The sequence below is a fragment of the Lutjanus erythropterus genome, chromosome 9 (genome assembly GCF_056507025.1).
Source record: "Lutjanus erythropterus isolate fLutEry1 chromosome 9, fLutEry1.hap2, whole genome shotgun sequence".
Taxonomy (NCBI): Eukaryota; Metazoa; Chordata; class Actinopteri; order Lutjaniformes; family Lutjanidae; genus Lutjanus; species Lutjanus erythropterus.
Window position 1 is genome coordinate 33,550,143 of NC_139325.1, and position 17,344 is coordinate 33,567,486.

General features: G+C 39.6%; 2 protein-coding genes across 2 annotated transcripts; both read right to left on the reverse strand.

Moving 5' to 3' along the window:
- Positions 1-588: 588 nt before the first annotated feature.
- On the reverse strand, positions 589-8,497 carry styk1b (serine/threonine/tyrosine kinase 1b). Its single transcript, XM_084727219.1, has 10 exons — positions 7,794-8,497; positions 6,117-6,179; positions 4,643-4,813; positions 3,266-3,598; positions 2,987-3,168; positions 2,374-2,448; positions 1,972-2,180; positions 1,758-1,798; positions 1,000-1,096; positions 589-914 (listed from the first exon to the last, which is right to left on the reverse strand). The coding sequence occupies exons 2-10, from the start codon at positions 6,169-6,171 to the stop codon at positions 722-724; spliced, it is 1,356 nt and encodes a 451-aa protein (XP_084583345.1). The 5' UTR covers positions 6,172-6,179; positions 7,794-8,497; the 3' UTR covers positions 589-721.
- Positions 8,498-9,941: 1,444 nt separating this feature from the next.
- LOC146321910 (glutathione S-transferase kappa 1-like) lies at positions 9,942-17,004 on the reverse strand. The gene is made up of 7 exons (XM_084725754.1): positions 16,936-17,004; positions 16,768-16,849; positions 13,229-13,357; positions 11,446-11,591; positions 11,209-11,325; positions 11,032-11,125; positions 9,942-10,212 (listed from the first exon to the last, which is right to left on the reverse strand). The coding sequence occupies exons 1-7, from the start codon at positions 17,002-17,004 to the stop codon at positions 10,163-10,165; spliced, it is 687 nt and encodes a 228-aa protein (XP_084581880.1). The 3' UTR covers positions 9,942-10,162.
- Between the last annotated feature and the right edge of the window lie 340 nt (positions 17,005-17,344).

The window sequence follows — 17,344 nt, forward strand, 5'->3', positions numbered from 1 at the left end:
TCATGGCTGTTTTCAGGCTTTAGATAATCAAGCCGTCATAAAAATACATAAACATTAACATATGATTAATTTTGGATGGGTTGCAGGTTGGTGAAATAGAGTGACGACCAAAGAGAGACACTGCACATTTACGCACAAAGCATGGCAGCTGTAACTTGATAGTTTAAATCAAACGTTGGTCAAGATCTGGTGTTAATTAAGACAACTCCTTTGTGCCTTTTTGTGCGCCATTTAAATAGCAAAGTGGACAAAGTTGGACATGATCTAAATGCACTTGCGCCATGGACCATAGACCGTGCACAACAGATTTGGCTCCAACACAACAATCATTGCAAAAAGCAACTTTGCCATCTGTTTCGGACACTTCCAAAAACCTCCATGATGCAGACTTACTCCTGTTGCATCAGCCTGTCATACCAGCAGAAATGTTCATTTTGGACGGATACAGGTATTTCTTTTTGAAGCCTTTATCGACTGTTACCGATGATTACAGATATAACTGTGCATCCCTAGTTCCCCAAGGCAAATAACTTATTTACCATACAGTTTTCTGAAGTAGCATAATACATAACAAAAATGAAAGCAGAATTTCAGTGCCCACAGCTCTCATCAGCAGAGTTTGGAACACTTTTATTGCACCTGACACATGTTTTGTAGAAGCGCACCACCGGGGTACCACTGGGGAGGAAAGTGCAATAAATTTTGTTGGCACAGACACTGATCAGAAAACAGTGTAGCTGTTAGTTTCCCCGTATCCTGCTTCCTGCAGGTACTGCTCAATGTTAACTGTCCCCGACGCCTTGAGGACTTTGTCAGAGGCACTTTTCTCTCCTGAGACGAGCTTGCGGCTCACCTCTGCCAGAGTGGGTCGATCCTGTTCCTTCCACTGGCAGCAACCCTTAATGATGGAGTATCTGACAGAGACAGAGAAGAGTCTGAGGTTTACACTCTGCTTCAGGTTAGGTTGTGTGTTATCTGCAGCATGCAGTGGATACTTACAGTGTGTTGGAGCAATTGGGAGGTTTTTTCAGATTTTTCCCTCGTTGATGAAACTGCAGAAGCTCATGAACTGGGATTTCTGCAAATGGAGCTTCACCTGAAACAAAAACGAGAAAAAATAATTGGCAGGAGTGTGAGATACGGATAAGAGCCACTGTCAAGGTGTAAAATGGTGTACTTTCACATTGCAATATTCATTTTTATTGTGCTGTATAGTACATTTTCTGGAAAAATCAATTAGAGCTGCTGTGATTAGTTGATTAGCTGATTGAAAGAACATCAGTTGCCAACTATTTTGATAATCTATTAATCATTTAAGTCATTTTACAACTAAATATGTCAAACATTTGATGGTTCCAGCTTCTTAAAGCTACTACAAGGAGTCTTTAACTGGTTATGAAACGGTGTCAGTTTAATACTGATGTCTCTATATAACCTCCACCACCGGGTCAGATTACCTGTGAAATCTGATGAACGAGCCTGTTTACATTTTTCCAGATTTTTAATAGATAATTTTGCTTTTGATCTTAAATTTTGTAGGTTATGGCAGAGGAAATACCACTGCTTTTTTAGAGGAGTCTGAGTTTTTGGACAGCCGGTTGGAAAAAAGAGACAACTTGAAGACGTCAGTTTGGGCTCTGGGAAATTGTAATGATGGCATTTTATAGACTAAATGATTACTTGTGAAATTATCAGCGGATTATTGTATTTCCAGGTTTATCCATCATTTATATTCCCAAAACTTAAATTCGACTTACCCAGTGTTGCCATTTCATACAGTAAGATGCCAAGTGACCAGCTAGAGGGAGACACAGAGGCAAATAATGGTTACAGTCAGTAAATGCTCTGGAAAACCTACTCACAGAAAATGCATTTCAAGCCTGTCTGCACGCATAATTATGTTTTTATGCAGCAGAAACATCTGTATGGGAGGGTGTAAATAATGCCAGAGATGAAAACAGAGAAACTCACATGTCACTACTCTGACCAGCAGGTCTCTTGGCTAACAGCTCTGGTGCCTGCCATTTCTTCATGCTGGGATCATCTCTCTGAGTGGCTCCTTGGTTCTTCCTGGTGTAGACTCCATGCAGACCCCAAAGCTTGGCCGTAAAGTCTTTGGTGACCAGTACGCTGCGTGCACGAATGTTTCCGTGGAGAAGATCCTTGTTGTGAAGGAATTCCTAATTGGACACCGCGACAAAGAGCATCTCAAGATTAAAACACATACATTTCATCTATGCTTAAGTCAATGTGGTTAAAATGTCAAATTTTCCAGTAGTTTACCTATTTATCACTGAATACCAGCAAAAATATTAACATTCAAAGTCAAACGTGGTCTAAACAAGATGAAGACATATTTATTTGCACACTAACCAGCGCTGAGGCCACCTGTTTGGCCATGATAAATATTCGTCTCTCGGTCATCTCGCATGGAGGATTCACATTTTCCTGTAAAAAAAACAACACACAGAGAAGTTGGCTTTTCGTTTGGAAGCTGACAAAATTATTTTTGGCTCCTCTATGGGTGTTTTTTTTTTACTTTAGATATATTACTTGATGCTTCAAGTAAGTTAAAAGGAGAATTCACCACTTCTTCTGTGGATGGCCAGTCAGTGTTCCCCTGCTGCAAAATGTGTTGTTCTTCCTGAATTTAATGATGTCACAGTGATGTAGTTGTAGTTGTTTCAGCTTTTCTGAACCTCTGGGTAGCCAGGGGGCATGAGGGATGAGTATTTATGTCACCTCATGCTATGTTTTGGTCAGCAATAGCTATGGGCTAGGGTGGTGACTCACAGCAACATGGGAGTGGGTGTCAGAAGCTCGAGCACAATGCATCCTGGTGCCTGTAGGCACTGCTCAGGTCAATATACTGAGCACTTTATTGTTCGATTGACATGTACCACCAATACTGACTGGATATCCATATAAAAAAGTGATGAATTGTCCCTTTAACACACATTGCAGCATGTATTCTGTGAATACATACCTGTCTGCATCTCCACAGGAAGCTGAGCAGGTCTCTGTTCTCCAGCTCTTCCACGACTGTAACCAGAGGAGCTCGAAGTGAGACCACACCGAGAAGCTCTGGCAGGAAGGGATGAGGTCCCAGCTGGGCCAGGAAGGATGCAAAGCCCAGGAAGTTGTGTCTCTCTGTGGCATCAGCAGAGTCTGTGAAGGATGAGAATGACAACACTGCAGTTACAAAAAAAAAAAAAAACTGTCCTTCAGAGGTCTTCGCAACTTCCAATAAATTCACATTTCTCACCATTCAGGACTCGCAGCACCACGTTCCTGTTCTCCATACGAGCCCTGTAGAGGGACACGGAGGAGTCGGAGCGCAGGGAGAAGGCGGCGGGCAGAGGGGTGACCAGGTTGAAGGACTCGGGCAGCCTCTGACGGGGCAACTCTCTTGGCTGGACAATGGGAGTGAAACTGGGCTTGAAAGGCTGCGGCGGGGGGCTGGGCGGGAAAGAGGGTGTGACCACTGAGGTGGTGAGGTTTTTGGAGGCGTAAGTGTTCGGGGGGTGGAAGGTGGAGTAAGTACTGGGCATGTCCAGAGCGATGCTTTCATGTTCGAGGACATTGATACCTGGCGGAGCTGTGGACAGAGAGTTAAGGGACAGATAGAGAAGGAGAAATAGAACGACATTAATTAAGTGCAAGGATTTACATGAGATCAGGTCAATAGAACTTTTTATCTTTGTATAGAGCTGGAAAAAAAAAACAGAGATACACAGAGCACTTAATTGATCCCAGGGGGGAAACTGACCGTTCTCCACTCCTTTTTGCTCTGTGCTCCAATATTAGTTGAGCAAGATTGATACCCGACAAAACCTCAGTCAATTATCTCCTTTCCTCTTTGCTTGTACGCAATATATTTTCCCAGGATGGTGAAGTCAAGTCATGAGAATGACTCATTGTGTGATTGACATGTCAAACTCCCACAAGAAGGGTTCAAAATTCACACTCAGCGAGCTTATTATTCGTTGTTAAACAGAGAGAAGGAGTTTTTTAGTGTGTTATTATCATTTTTATGTGCGACATGTAGGAGGAGGGACAGATAGGCTGGGTTTGTATAATGGGATAAATGAGGCTGTTAGTAAAAGAGGAGGCTGATCTGATTTATGTGACGGCCTTTCACACTGCGAAAAGTGGAATAGGAAAGGAAAGACGACTATGAGCTCAAGAAATCAGGATAATTCTGATCCTGTAAACGTGTATTTCGCACTAAAAGAGTTTAAATGTGCTTTTTATTCTGTCCCTAGTAGGAGCGGTTTATGTTTACTGCCTACTGACAACTTGAGAACGTTGACATGCGGACCGTATGTCACCAGAATTTGCAATTGAACATTTTTCATCCCCTACAATGTGCAATAAAAGTTGGACAAAGATAAAACTTAATTTCACTTCCAGTAGATTCTGTACTGCAGAAAAATCACTTATAAAGTTGAGGGACTGGTTTCACTGTCAGTTGTTCATATTTAATCGCCTGGATTCTGGTGCATTAGTCATTTTTTCTATTTTTTTGTAAAAGAAAGAGGGATACCATGCATGCAGGTTTAAGGACAATTAAAAAGATGCTAAACAAAGAAAAGAAATGCATAGAAAGCTGGAAAAAACAAAGTAATGTCTAGCATCTTACCATCAATGCCATGGAGAATTCTCCTGGTGGTCGGCTTTGAGGCCTGTGGACGGATGCGATCGACTTTCTCCGGACAAAAGCGCAGCAGGAGGATGAAGACCAGAGTGACCAAGAATGCAGCCAGCAGCAAGATGGGCACAATGATCACCTCCTGCTCATACACACGGATCTCTGCAAACAGGAACACACACACACACACAGAAAGTCAGAGACACAGTGATTTACCTAAACTCCTTTTTCATTTAAACATAAAATATGTAAACTCTGCTTCTAAGGGTCTCTCTCACATTAAAACAAAGCAATCTCACATTAGGTGGAGGTGTTTTCTTCATTGTTAAACAGCAGCTGATGAAAATCTGTCTGACATGACTCATGAATCAGATAATCACGTTCATGGACAAGATGAAGTACTAAAGTTTATTCATGTCACGTCCACCGAGTTCCTTCCTCACTCTCTGATGTATCCATTGTTTTCCCAGAAGTTAAATCAACCAGCAACTAGCTAGCAATAGCTAGCAGGTAAGGCATGTTACCTTGAATAAATTATGTATTTCTCTGTGTTTTAACACAGTTGGAAACTATTTAGATGATGTGTGTTCACACCTTAACAAATATATTACATATGTCTAGTGTTTTTAAACATTATAATGCAGAAATACTGTATATCGTAGCTTTAGATTTCTTTTTATGCCTCAGCGCCGGTGATAGCAGCTCATTACCTTGTATGGAATTAATGTGTCTATCTATATTTGTGCACAAATTCTATTGAACATTAGTGAAAAACAAGGAGCTATGCATACCTCTTTGCTCTAAATCAATGTATCCATCGGCCTTGCTTACGTATTATGTCCTGCTACAAAGTGTAAAGATAGTTTAGTAGATAAGATATGACCTCGGGGCCTCAGAAGAAAGGATCTAGGGGATGCACTGCTCTCTTATCTGTGCAGCTGTGGGCTGTGGCCGTGCAGAGTAAAAGGAGAAATACAGGTACCTGATTAACTGCTAGAATGCCTGTTCAGGTCAGATGACCTATAACCGGGCCTGACATAACTATGTTGTCACCCATTACCGAGCAAGTGATGCAAATTCCACAACATACATTATATAACATACATTATATCTGGAGAGACATGGATGTAAAGTGCAACTTGACTGGTTGGTGCAGACATAAAGCCACAAGGTTGTAATTCTAGTTTATCTTATTTTGTCTCTATTTGACTCGTGCTGTTATTTCGATTAGTGCTCTGCAGTGCTGACCTGTTTTTCTCGTCCTACACATTTCATTGTACTGGTGTTGGCCCTGTGTTAACCTTCATAACACTAATAAAACTGAACTTGAACTCAAAGCGGCAGACGTGTTTGTCTGGGTCGGTACGTCATCCTTTCGTCTGTAAACTCAGGTGAACACCGAACAAGGCCTGTGAGTACTTAGATCAGGTGAGTGTGCAAAAATCCTCAGCTGATAAAAACTCACCACAGATCGTATCTCCCTGTTTGCAGCGGAAGTCTGCTTCTGATAATGAAGACATCCTGACGCCTGTAAAAAGAGATGAAATTAAAGAATATTTGATTCACTTGTGTCCAGTCGCTAACACACATTTCACTTTGTATTCAGTAGATTTACAGTATTTCCACAGGCTTATAGCTTCAGGATATTTTCTATTTACAAAAAAACTAACTTTTTGTTGAGGGTAAACAAACACAAGTAGATGAATAAAACACCAGATAAAGTCACAGTGGTTGTCCTGGAACAGAGGTTGTCTCTGGGGCTGAATCTGCGAATAGTAACACGACTCTTTACAAGATATCCAGTATGAGAAGGTGTCTGAGCGAACGTGTAACTGAGACCAGGAACTTCAGGTGTTGTATCACCGTCTCTGAGGTTTGCCAACCCGTCAGTTAAAAGTCTCTTGCCAAATTTAATCTTCTTTTGTTACACAAACTTTTAGCCTTTAGGACTTGGGCCTATTCAATTGGCCATTTGATCCTTTATAAATATGAGAAAGGTATAAATAAATTCTTCAAATGAGAGCTAACTGTTCAGCACAGATATTTTATCAGAAAGCTTTAACTCACAGGGAATTTAGGAGAGTCAAACTGAACAGAAAAAACGTTTAATGTAATCTTGTGTTTATTGACACAACAAGCTAATCTGGGATTAAACGGTGCTTTGTTTTTTTCTGTTACTTTAGTGCATAATGTTTCAACTAATAAAGTTGGGGAAAACAAAAAGGTGCACTGTTTTACTCATTTAAATCATCAAACATAAACATTCATAATGCAGGAAGAGCAAATAATCTGAATAAAATAAACATCAGCACAAATCAGAATCAATGTACACATCCTGTCCTCTGTTCTTACTTTAGTAGTTCCCTCTTTGCTCATGGATACCACTGATTTTTTTGCTTTGTGCATGATTTGACTCCCTTTGAAGTCAACCAGGTCTTAAGTTTATGTTTAGTTTTTTTTATTTGGGTTTGTTGGTTCTCTGAAGTATGACAGAACAGAATAAGATATATAATGAAGACTGATTTAATGCATCTTTATCTTTATATAATATTGCAATTAATTTGGATATTTTAGTTACTGTATTATTTTTATGTAGCTTCATGACACAGTAGTTAGTGCTTCTGCAAATTCTTCTGGCGATTGAGTAGGCGTCCTTTGAAACTTACAGCACAGACCTGTAATGGATGAAGTAACACTATATGAGCTAAATTTAACCATAAGACACACCCGTCACCAAAGCTGTAAACAGAAAAACATCTCTAACAGGGAGAATCTTTATGCTGTATGTGTGAATCCAGAGCTGCTTTCAGTACAGCGCATTAGAACAGATGACAGATGACACTGCAGCCACAGAGGGAAACTCTTCATCCTTTTACGTCAGATCCAAACATCTCTGAACCTGTTCATCTGCATTTTTTTTGCTGCATAAATGCTAGTGTTGCACTACACACCCAAAGGACAAACATACATGGCAAAAAAAAAAAAAAAGCACCTGCTTCTGTGTCAGGATCATCTCAGAAAGAGCAGTTTTATTAGATTGATGTCATGCAGAAACGTTTGCCTCAGAGCTCCTTTAACAACTCATTACATGACTTAAAAAACAGGGTAAAAGAAAAGATATATAGTGGATAAAAATCCTTACCTCGGCTCCCTTCAGTTGAGTCTTAAATCCCACAGAAAAGGTTGGATCTTGTTATTCCAGGCTCATGTTTCCCTCCTTCACTCAGTCAGACACTCTTCATACATCCTCTCAGCTGAATGTGGAGTTCAGCTTTTCTGCTCAGATCCTCATTGTCTTTGTTTTTCTCAGGTGATTCGTCCGGCTCAGGGGATCAATGTGCTGCTCTCTGTTTGTCAGTGACTTCTTAACTCCACCCTCCTCCTCCTCACCTACACCTCATCCTTCTTCCTTCTTCCTCCTTCTCAGTTTAAGAGGTGATGCATCATCAGCTTTATGGTAATCCACTTCTGCCCTGCCTTTTCTTACAGTTTGCTCCACCGCACTCTGTAATGATTTTTTTTTCTCAGCAGTCGACATATGTCACCTACTCCTGGCCCTGCCTTCCTCCTCTTTGTTTGGGAAAACTGGTCCTGCCGCTCCTTGTCATTTTTAGTCCTTTTGTTAAGCATGCTTGGTTTTCACCGCACTGGAAACTCGTATGACAAGCTCTGCAGTCTTTGGAGTATCTAGTCAGCAACGATTAACTGCATTTATTTCCAGGTACAGGCATTAAACACACCACATCTTGAAAAAAAAACAAATAGTATACTGTTAATTAAGCTCATGTGTAATTACAGTGGAGGGAGAAGTACTTAAATCCTTTAATTAAGGAGTAAAGCACTGATACAACAATATAAAAGTCCTGCATTAAAGTTTCTACTTAAGTAAAAGTTTCAAAAGTAAAAATATTCTGCCAAAAACGAGGCCCAATTACATGATAAATTATTAAATATTATTAGGTTCTTAATACTTAAGTATCAATGCATATATTAATTTTACTGCTGTCGAGGTGGAGCTAGATGTAGCGCTAAGAAACCTGCTGTGAACTGTGTAATTTTGGTTACAGCAGTAGTTTTGTAAAATATTGTAATTACTGTGTTGTACTTTTTGTTTACAGTAATACTGCAGTGTTTTACCCATAAAATAAAACACAGAGGGCTAATTCCCATGTGCAGTATTTTCGTTTCATGTACAACTGGGTAGTTTAGTCCAGTGGTCACACGAGACGTTCAGTCCTATCAAAGGGTCACAAGAAAAAATCTGAGGAGTCATAAGATTATTAATTAATATTTACAATAGGACTAACCTTATTAATGACTTACAAATGGTTTATGATTAAGTTATTAATTAGGTTACAAACACTTAATAAATCATCAATTAACAAGTTATAACACAATTCATACATTGATTTGGGCTCAATATTTGGCAAGATCCAGTTACTGTTTACTACTAATTTATCTGACTAATTAGTTTATAACTGGCAAAAGGGAGCCTCACTGTCAAGTGTAAAAAAACAACTTTTTTAAACAACTTTGGACTGATTAGTGTAATTTTAATATAGTGATTAATGTAAGTAGAGCCACTGAACACGTCATTAATCCTTTTTATCTTTTTAACCAGAATTTAACATTGTGGTGTTTTATTGATCTGATCTGTTTATAACTGATTGGTGATCGATAAGCTACCATGTCTGCCATACAAAAAAAACACCCATCTCATGTTGTGACACATCTGATGTATCATTTGACATGTATCTTATAAAAGAGACTTCATCCAGTCATTTATTATCTACAGCCATATCCTGTTTAGTGTTGCAAGGATGTAGAGCTTATCCCAGCTCACACTGGTAAAGAGGAGTGTTACACCCTGGTCAGCTCGTCAGTTTACCACAAAGCAAACAGAAGACAAACACAGTCCCACAAACATGAATACTTATGGGCAATTTAATTTCCAATCCGTCTAATCCACATGCATTTGGACTGTGGGAGGAAACTACTACGGTAAGTAGTCGTTAGTACTACGGTACTTCGTCATGACTCAAGCTTGTTACCAGTTTCCAGCAGCAAAAATGCTTGTCTGACTAATAGTTGCAGCTCTATGACCAATGCTGTAGTTTATGATATATTATAGTCTGAACCCAAGTGATGGACCAACTGTCCCACTGTCCATAGAGCCACCGTACTTTCATGGTGAAAAATACAACGTCACGATGTAACAATTACATCCTTTTCATGCCTTTGTAGTTCAATAGCAAAGATAACCAGCTCCATCATCTGGAAGTTGTCAGTGTTTCCTTTTAAAATGCATATAATTAACAGAACAATTGTATGTTACATTACTTATACTACTGTTTGTCATTAAGATCTGTTGGAAATACATTGTTTTCTTTCAAGAGGCACAGCTGAAAATGACTCTTGAAGAGTCCGGGGAAAAATCACTCAAATAAGATGTTACTTCAAAACTCTGTGAGCACACTATAAGTGTTTGAAGGCAGTTTTTCTTTTTTTCTCTCACAGTTTGGAAGCTGATTTGTTAGGCTGAGGTCCCAGCCACTTCTCTCCTGAAACAGAGAACAAAATGCAACACAGTTTATGATGTTGTCAAATGTTTGTCAGATTCCAAATAAAAACCATCTCTGTCTCCAGTGTGTCAGTAACACTATATTTACATTTTAGGCATTTATCAAGGGTGCATTAGTAGATTAAAGAGACAGTTAAGATTATTTGATGTGGGGTTGCATGAGGTGAAGTACCAGCATGGACAGAAAAATCAGCATTACATAAGCCAGATATCACTCTCTCCAAACTAACCAAACTCCATTGGCAAAATCACTAATTTTACCTTGCAGAACATGGGAGTTGCTGGTTTACTGCTTCCTCGATTGGTTTGTTTGTTTGTGTTACTGTGTGACGTCGTTATTTTAAAAAGTTAGTTTGGATTCATCAAAGTCACACAAAAACATAACCTAACTAACTGATCAGTGCAGCAGTAGACCTGCATCTCCTGGGTTCTGTGAGGTAAAATTATTCCTTTTGCAGCTGGAGTCTGGTTGAACAACAGAGAAAGATACTCGGCTGATGTAACAGTGGTTTCCTATTGGAGTAGGCTGTCAGACGGCAAAGTAAAGACAAATAGTGTACACTTAAAGTGGTATAGATTTTTTTTAGATGGGTTGTTTTTTAATTAGCCAAAACACATTTTGCTGCTGACCCTGTCCACAGCAGTATATTGTAAGGCTTCCATGCCTGAACCTAAAATCCCACTTCAAACAATCCAAACTATCCCTTTAACGCTATCTCAAGTTTCATTTTGATCTGTTTATTATCACTCCTATATTACATGTGTTTGTGAATGATGCACAGTAAAATAGTTTTCTTACCGATGCAGTGGGCCATGAGCTCGAATCTGTCAGATCCAAAAAACACCTCTGGTTTTTCATTTGCATGGCACACAATTAGGGGGAAGCCGAACGCCTGAGAAGAGACAGCAGGAGAGATTTTGTTTATGTCTTGTCTCTCTTGCCTGAATCTACAAGGAGAACTGAAGGACAACTGACCCCATGATCAAGTGCTTCCTGTGTTGCACTTTTCAGCTTGTCTTTGATCTCCTTTGAGGTGGACAGCCTCAGCGCTTCTTTAATTTCACTGTCAGAAAGTCCTGCTTTCAACCCTGCCTACAAAAACAAAACAAAACAAAAAAACAAACAAACAAACAAACAAACAAAAAAAAAGACACAGAACTGAACGGAGCTTCTTAATTTTCTCAGACACAACCAGGCTGGATAAGTTGGTACCTCAGACAATGACACTGGTTTAGTGATGTCTTTGTCGTCAGTCCACATTCGTCTCCACAGCTCCCGGGACACCTGCTCCACCTGCTTGTCTCCACTCTTCTCCATCTCTTGTACTGCTGTCACAAATCGCATTGCAGACAAAGACCCTAGGAGAAGAAAACAGAGGAAGACCTGAAAAAATATCTTTGCTCAATAAAGAAAAAGTACCAATCACTGATGGCTGAATTACTAACTGGGCAAAGTGGACAACTACCCCCAAACCCAGAGCCCTGAGGACACCCAAAAGCTCCAAGATTCACTTCGGGTCATCATGGGAACTGAGAACCAGTTTCAAATTGTCCAATTCATCAGAATCATGTGTGTTAGGGTTCATACATATTTATAAGTCAAATTCAATCACTTGCCAAGTTGCATCTTCAGGTTTTTCCAGCCTCTTACAGCTGTGGCAAATTACAAATTCATACATAGGCTCAAAACAATTATTTCACTATTTTTTCACATTAAATTCAATTTTATTGTGCTATTAAAACTGTTTCATGACAGCATTCTACAGAAGGGTGACAAATTAAAGGAAAACAGCATAATTCCATGTTTCAAAATGTGTCACCTCTCTGTAAGAAGACTTGGCGTCCTAAACAACCTGACTGAGCCAAAGAATAATTTTATTCCTTTATCTTAATTGCAAATTCTCCAGTCAGGTAGCAGTTTATTATGAATATAATGCAATTACAACTTTAAATGGTTTCAAGCACTTTATCCAAAATCCAAGCAATCCAAGCACTACATTAAAATTCGAGTGTGTGTTCAAGGACTTTTAGCATCTGTATGAACCCTGTTTTGTTGGTGCTGCCATGTTGTTTGGTGAGTCATGACGAAGAGGAAAAAATGATCAAAAGCGTATCTTCAGGGGACTTAAATTCCAGAAATGCAATGTCGAACAGCAGGTCAATTTACATGAGTAAATATCCTATGTTATAATGACACTAGTGTCACTAGACTAGACTAGACTTAAAGAGAGAGTTTTCTTGGATTTTCTTAAAACTGAAATGAAAATGAACGCTGTACAAATATTCTCACATTTGATCCATTTTAGATGATGACAAACAGAACCAGTTCCAAATGAAACAGCTGTTAAACAGTGGAGGTTTTGCACCCTTGAGTCATGTTCATGCCTTTTTCTCATCTGTTCCTACACTGTGTTCAGACTCAGAGATAATAAAGCAGATGCACTGATGCTGAAAGCCTGCACAGGCTAACTATTTTTTTTCCAAAGAGAAAACTGATCAGTAATCAGTTAGGGAACTGCTAAAGAATTGGACTGATGAGAGGAATTAATAAAAGCACTGGTTTCAGTAGAATCTTCCCATCCCTAACTGCGTGGGAATAATTTGGTTGATTGTACTTACATGGGGATATGCATAGCTAAGTACAATATCATCTGACATGATGGAGACCTTTCTTTCCTTACTCAGTTTTTTCTTATTACAGTGACTGTCAAGTTAATTCATTATCAAAACAGAGGCACATTAATTGTCTTTTGATTGACTAATCAATTAATAATTGCAACTCCAGTCAAAACCTACTTTTTTACTATCATTACTTCAGCTAATATTGTGTTTACTTGATGCATCTTCCTAAATAAATATGTGTTTAATTAAATTACCAAACAGCAGACAAGCAGAGTCCCTGCAGCTCATGTTAGTCTTTGGGACCCCAAGCAGGTTAATCCAGCCTGCAGTCTAATCAATACACATCATGCCCGTCAGATCCTGTTTGCACGTACCTTTATTGTACAGTACCTCAAAGAAGTTAGATGGAAACTGCATGGGAACACCAAAATATCGTGATAAGTGTGTCAAGTCCTGTGTCATGTACGATAGTTTGTTTGGAACCAGACCCGGGGACTGATTGCCTGTCATGAGAGATAAATATGAAATGCAACAGTACAAACATTGTCCACACAGACATGAATTAACAACACTCCCGCAATAATTTACAGGTAACAAATATTTATTATCAGCGGTGAAAGATGTTCTCAAATATTTCACTTAAGGATTAAGTAGCCTGGGAACACTGGCCAGGTGTGCAAGACAGAGCACACACACAGTACCAGTGAAGGAAAAAGGCCCTGGAGCTGTCACCCTGCCCCTATAACCATAGCTACCTATTTAAAGAAACATAATTACCATAATATATATAAACAACTACAAAGTGACCAAATCTTAAAATCATAATACAATGCAAAAAACAAACAAAAACACCTCACTGCTTATGTCCCCCACAGCCCCCTCAGCTCCCACTCCATCCCCAGCAACTGTATCCTTTTTTTTTTTTTTTTTTTTTAAAGATTATTTTTTGGGCTTTTTGCCTTTATTAACATAGGACAGCTGAAGATATGTCAGGAAAGGGAGGGAGAGAGAGAGAGAGCATGCAGCAGATGCATGCAGCCAATGTGCCACAGGTGGGAATCGAACCGTCAGCCACTGCAGAGGACCGACAGCCCCAACACACGGCACGCACACCCCACCAACCGAGCCATAGGGGCGCCCGCAGCAACTGGATCCTTGAAACTTTGAGGAAGAAGGAGGGAAACCTAGGAGGATGCGGCACAGCAGAGAGCACATAAACACAACTACAAACACTACTGACAAGGAGCATGGGACAGGGCGTCCGCCACTACATTGTCCCGCCCCGTGATGCAGCGAATGTCCAAAGACTGGAGGAACAGAGCCCAATGAATGAGTCTTTGGTTAGGACTCTGTAATGAACTGAGGATGGTCAATGGATTATGATCAGTAAAGACCACCACAGGCCCAGAGCTAACATACACACTGAAGTGCTGCAAAGCTAGAATCAATGCTAGGGTTTATTTCTCGATAACTGACATTTACTGAATTTCTTTGAAAAGAAACACAACGGCCAAAATATATAAATGTGGCCTTCGCAAACTCGCATCTGGCAAGATTAACAGTCAAGCATGTGTGAGCCAAGCATTCAAGCAGCTGCTGAATTCGATCAAGATGGTTATCCCAGTCATCCAAAAAGATGACCACATCATCTAAATATACTGGGTGGACATCCCTGACTGTCTGACTGCTACACCCGAGAGTAGTATGGCTTCAACAAATTCACACGTCAGAGCTGAGTAGGGGCCCTACGGCTGGGAGTAGCTATGACATAGTTTTGCTGCGACACCTTCTTCACCACAGAAAATGGGGCAGAAAATTTAGCGTGAATTGGAGAAGTAACAATGGGCAACAAAGCAAGCACCTGATCCCCTGAGAGAAAGACACATCAAACAGCTTCTTCTGTTATGCTCGAGGGTTTTCAGGTTTGGACCCAAATACAGACAACGGAGACAGAGCAGAGCAGTTCCGTGAAATTTAATGAGTAAAAGAAAAAGATACAAAGAGCTTACATCAGTGTAAGACAGCAAATCTCAAACCAGGTATGTGGAAAAAAACACGTGCAACAAAATACAACAAAAAACACCGACAAAAGACGAAACATGCCAAATACACTAGGGAAAGGGAGGATAACAAGACACAGGAGAGGGCAGTCAGTGACAGGTGAAAATAATTAGTGATCAAAAACAAGCAGGAAAACAGACAAAGACAGGAAGTAAAAACAACAAAAACATACAACTGAAAATGCACCAAAATAAAACAGGCGTGACAGTGAAAAACCCAAAACCATGACATCTTCATCTTGCCCTGTGCAGACTCCAAATTATTTTTGTCTACCTCCTGGGCTTTATAAAGCCGATACCGAAAACCATTTACGTAGTCAATATGGTTTTGTGGTGGCTGTGAATTATCCCGCAACAGCGCCAATGGACCACGCATGGTATGACCAAAAACAAGGTCATTAGGGCTGAACCCCATACTCTCCTGGACTACCTCCCCGGCAGCCAACAACAACCACGGTAAACCCTCTTCCCAGTCTCTATTCATTTGTGTGCAGTAGGCGTGCAACATGGATTTAAGCGTTTGATGAAACCGTTCCAGAGCACCTTGGCTCTGTAGACGGTACACGGATGCCTGGTTGTGTCTAACGGCCGCAACAAATGAAGGAGATGTGGACAGGGCGGATCTAAAGTTTAGTATGGCTTGAGGAGGGGACTGAGAGGAGCGAGGCAGCAACCACTGCTACTGCTACTGCAATCGCAAGAACCGGTGACTGGACAAGAGGGGTTAAGTAGCCTGGGAACACTGGCCAGGTGTTCCCAGTTACTTGATGACACACAATCTCCACCCAACTGAGGACCTGCAAGACACAGAGCACACACATAGTACCACCGAAGGAACAAGGCGCTGGGGCCGTCACAACTGCATTCAGTGTTTTTCTTACCTAAAAGTACAAAAGTATTAACCAATACAACAGCATTTGCATAAAAACATACTTAAAGTACTCATTATGCACAACAGCCCATCTCAGAATATTATATCATATTATATTATTACACAGCTCTGGTGAATACTCGATTCTGATTGGTCAATCATTGCAATCTAGCATGTGTTATTTCTGATTAGCAGATCGCTACTATGAAGAACAGAACAATGCGTTGGACGTATCTCTGATTATAGATTTTTCTCACATAAGCAGAAGCAATAGAACATTTTAAAATCAATGCTGTCACTTTTAAAGCAATATTTTTTGTCATCTTATTGATTTTTTTTTTTTTTTGCAAGTAGCATTGTAATATGTGGGATAACATATGTAACATTACATACATTACCCTTCATGGAGATTTAAGCCTCCTCTGCATCACCATGTCGGGGTTTATTTGAAACAGAAACAGAAAACAGTGTGCGAGTCTTTTTGCTTCCATTTCTTACAAAAATAAGTTGAAAACAAAAATGCTGAATGAGAAGTGTGATCAAACTTTTGACTGGTAATGTATATTACTCTGAAATGGGCTGTTATGCATAATGAGTACTTATATATATTGGCCCTATATACTATATTGGTTGTATATTTTCATCTTAATAGTAAAAAAACACAAAAATTATTTAATCCATATTATTTTGAGTGTTATTAGATTATATGATGAATAAGTGTGAGGTGAGGCTTATTTTAAATACTTTATATATTATTAGTGTGATGAATTATATTATCATAAATAAATCATACTATATTTGTTGAATATATGTTGGATTATTAATGTGACTCTGCAAAGGAACTTGTAAATTAGCAAACACATGCAGAGGAGTAAAAAGTACATGCGCCTCAAGTAGCAGAAAATGGATTTATTCAAGTAAAATACTTACGTACAGTACTTCAGTGAATGTACTTAGTTACTTTTCATCGGTGTTTACGTACCTGATCCTTGAAGGATGCCTTTCATATAAGAAGGTCGCAGTTTGAGCTCTATATTCCACACCTGTCTGTAGCGGCACATGACCTGCAAACACAAGTTCACGACCCGTGTGAAAATCTTAACTTTAAACTATGAAGGAATAGGAAGGAATGTTGAAGAAGGACACAAACCTCAAAACCCAGCCAGGAGTACGGAGACACCACATCGTAGAACAACTCGATCACTTTCTTAGATGTCATCTTGTCATTGTAGTTCGCAGTAACAGGAAAAGTCATGCAAACTGTTTAATAACGCGTCGTGACTTGGGGAGCGTCTCAGAGCCAGAGGTTGTATGGCAAGCCGTTTTAACATTTAATAGCTAAATTTGACTATCCGGAATTAACATTATAGATATCAATAATTTCATTTTGACTAGTCATAATATAATTACGACTAGTCAAAATGAAATTATTGATATCTATAATGTTAATTCCGGATAGTCAAATTTAGCTATTAAATGTTAAAACGGCTTGCCATACTATCCATAATCCCAGCTAGAGATATCTGCAACATAATTTTGACTAGTCGTAGTTCCAACTC

Bases quoted from the DNA above. Each gene is read 5' to 3' on its own strand.
- styk1b (XM_084727219.1), bottom strand. From the start codon at position 6,171: ATGTCTTCATTATCAGAAGCAGACTTCCGCTGCAAACAGGGAGATACG. The intron at 4,814-6,116 runs GTGAGTTTTTAT...TCCTGTTTGCAG, and splicing joins ACAGGGAGATACGATCTGTG to AGATCCGTGTGTATGAGCAG. The intron at 3,169-3,265 runs GTGAGAAATGTG...CATCCTTCACAG, and splicing joins GGTGCTGCGAGTCCTGAATG to ACTCTGCTGATGCCACAGAG.
- LOC146321910 (XM_084725754.1), bottom strand. From the start codon at position 17,004: ATGACATCTAAGAAAGTGATCGAGTTGTTCTACGATGTGGTGTCTCCG. The intron at 13,358-16,767 runs GTACGTAAACAC...CTCTCATGACAG, and splicing joins AGGCATCCTTCAAGGATCAG to GCAATCAGTCCCCGGGTCTG. The intron at 11,326-11,445 runs GTACCAACTTAT...TTGTTTTTGTAG, and splicing joins AACCAGTGTCATTGTCTGAG to GCAGGGTTGAAAGCAGGACT.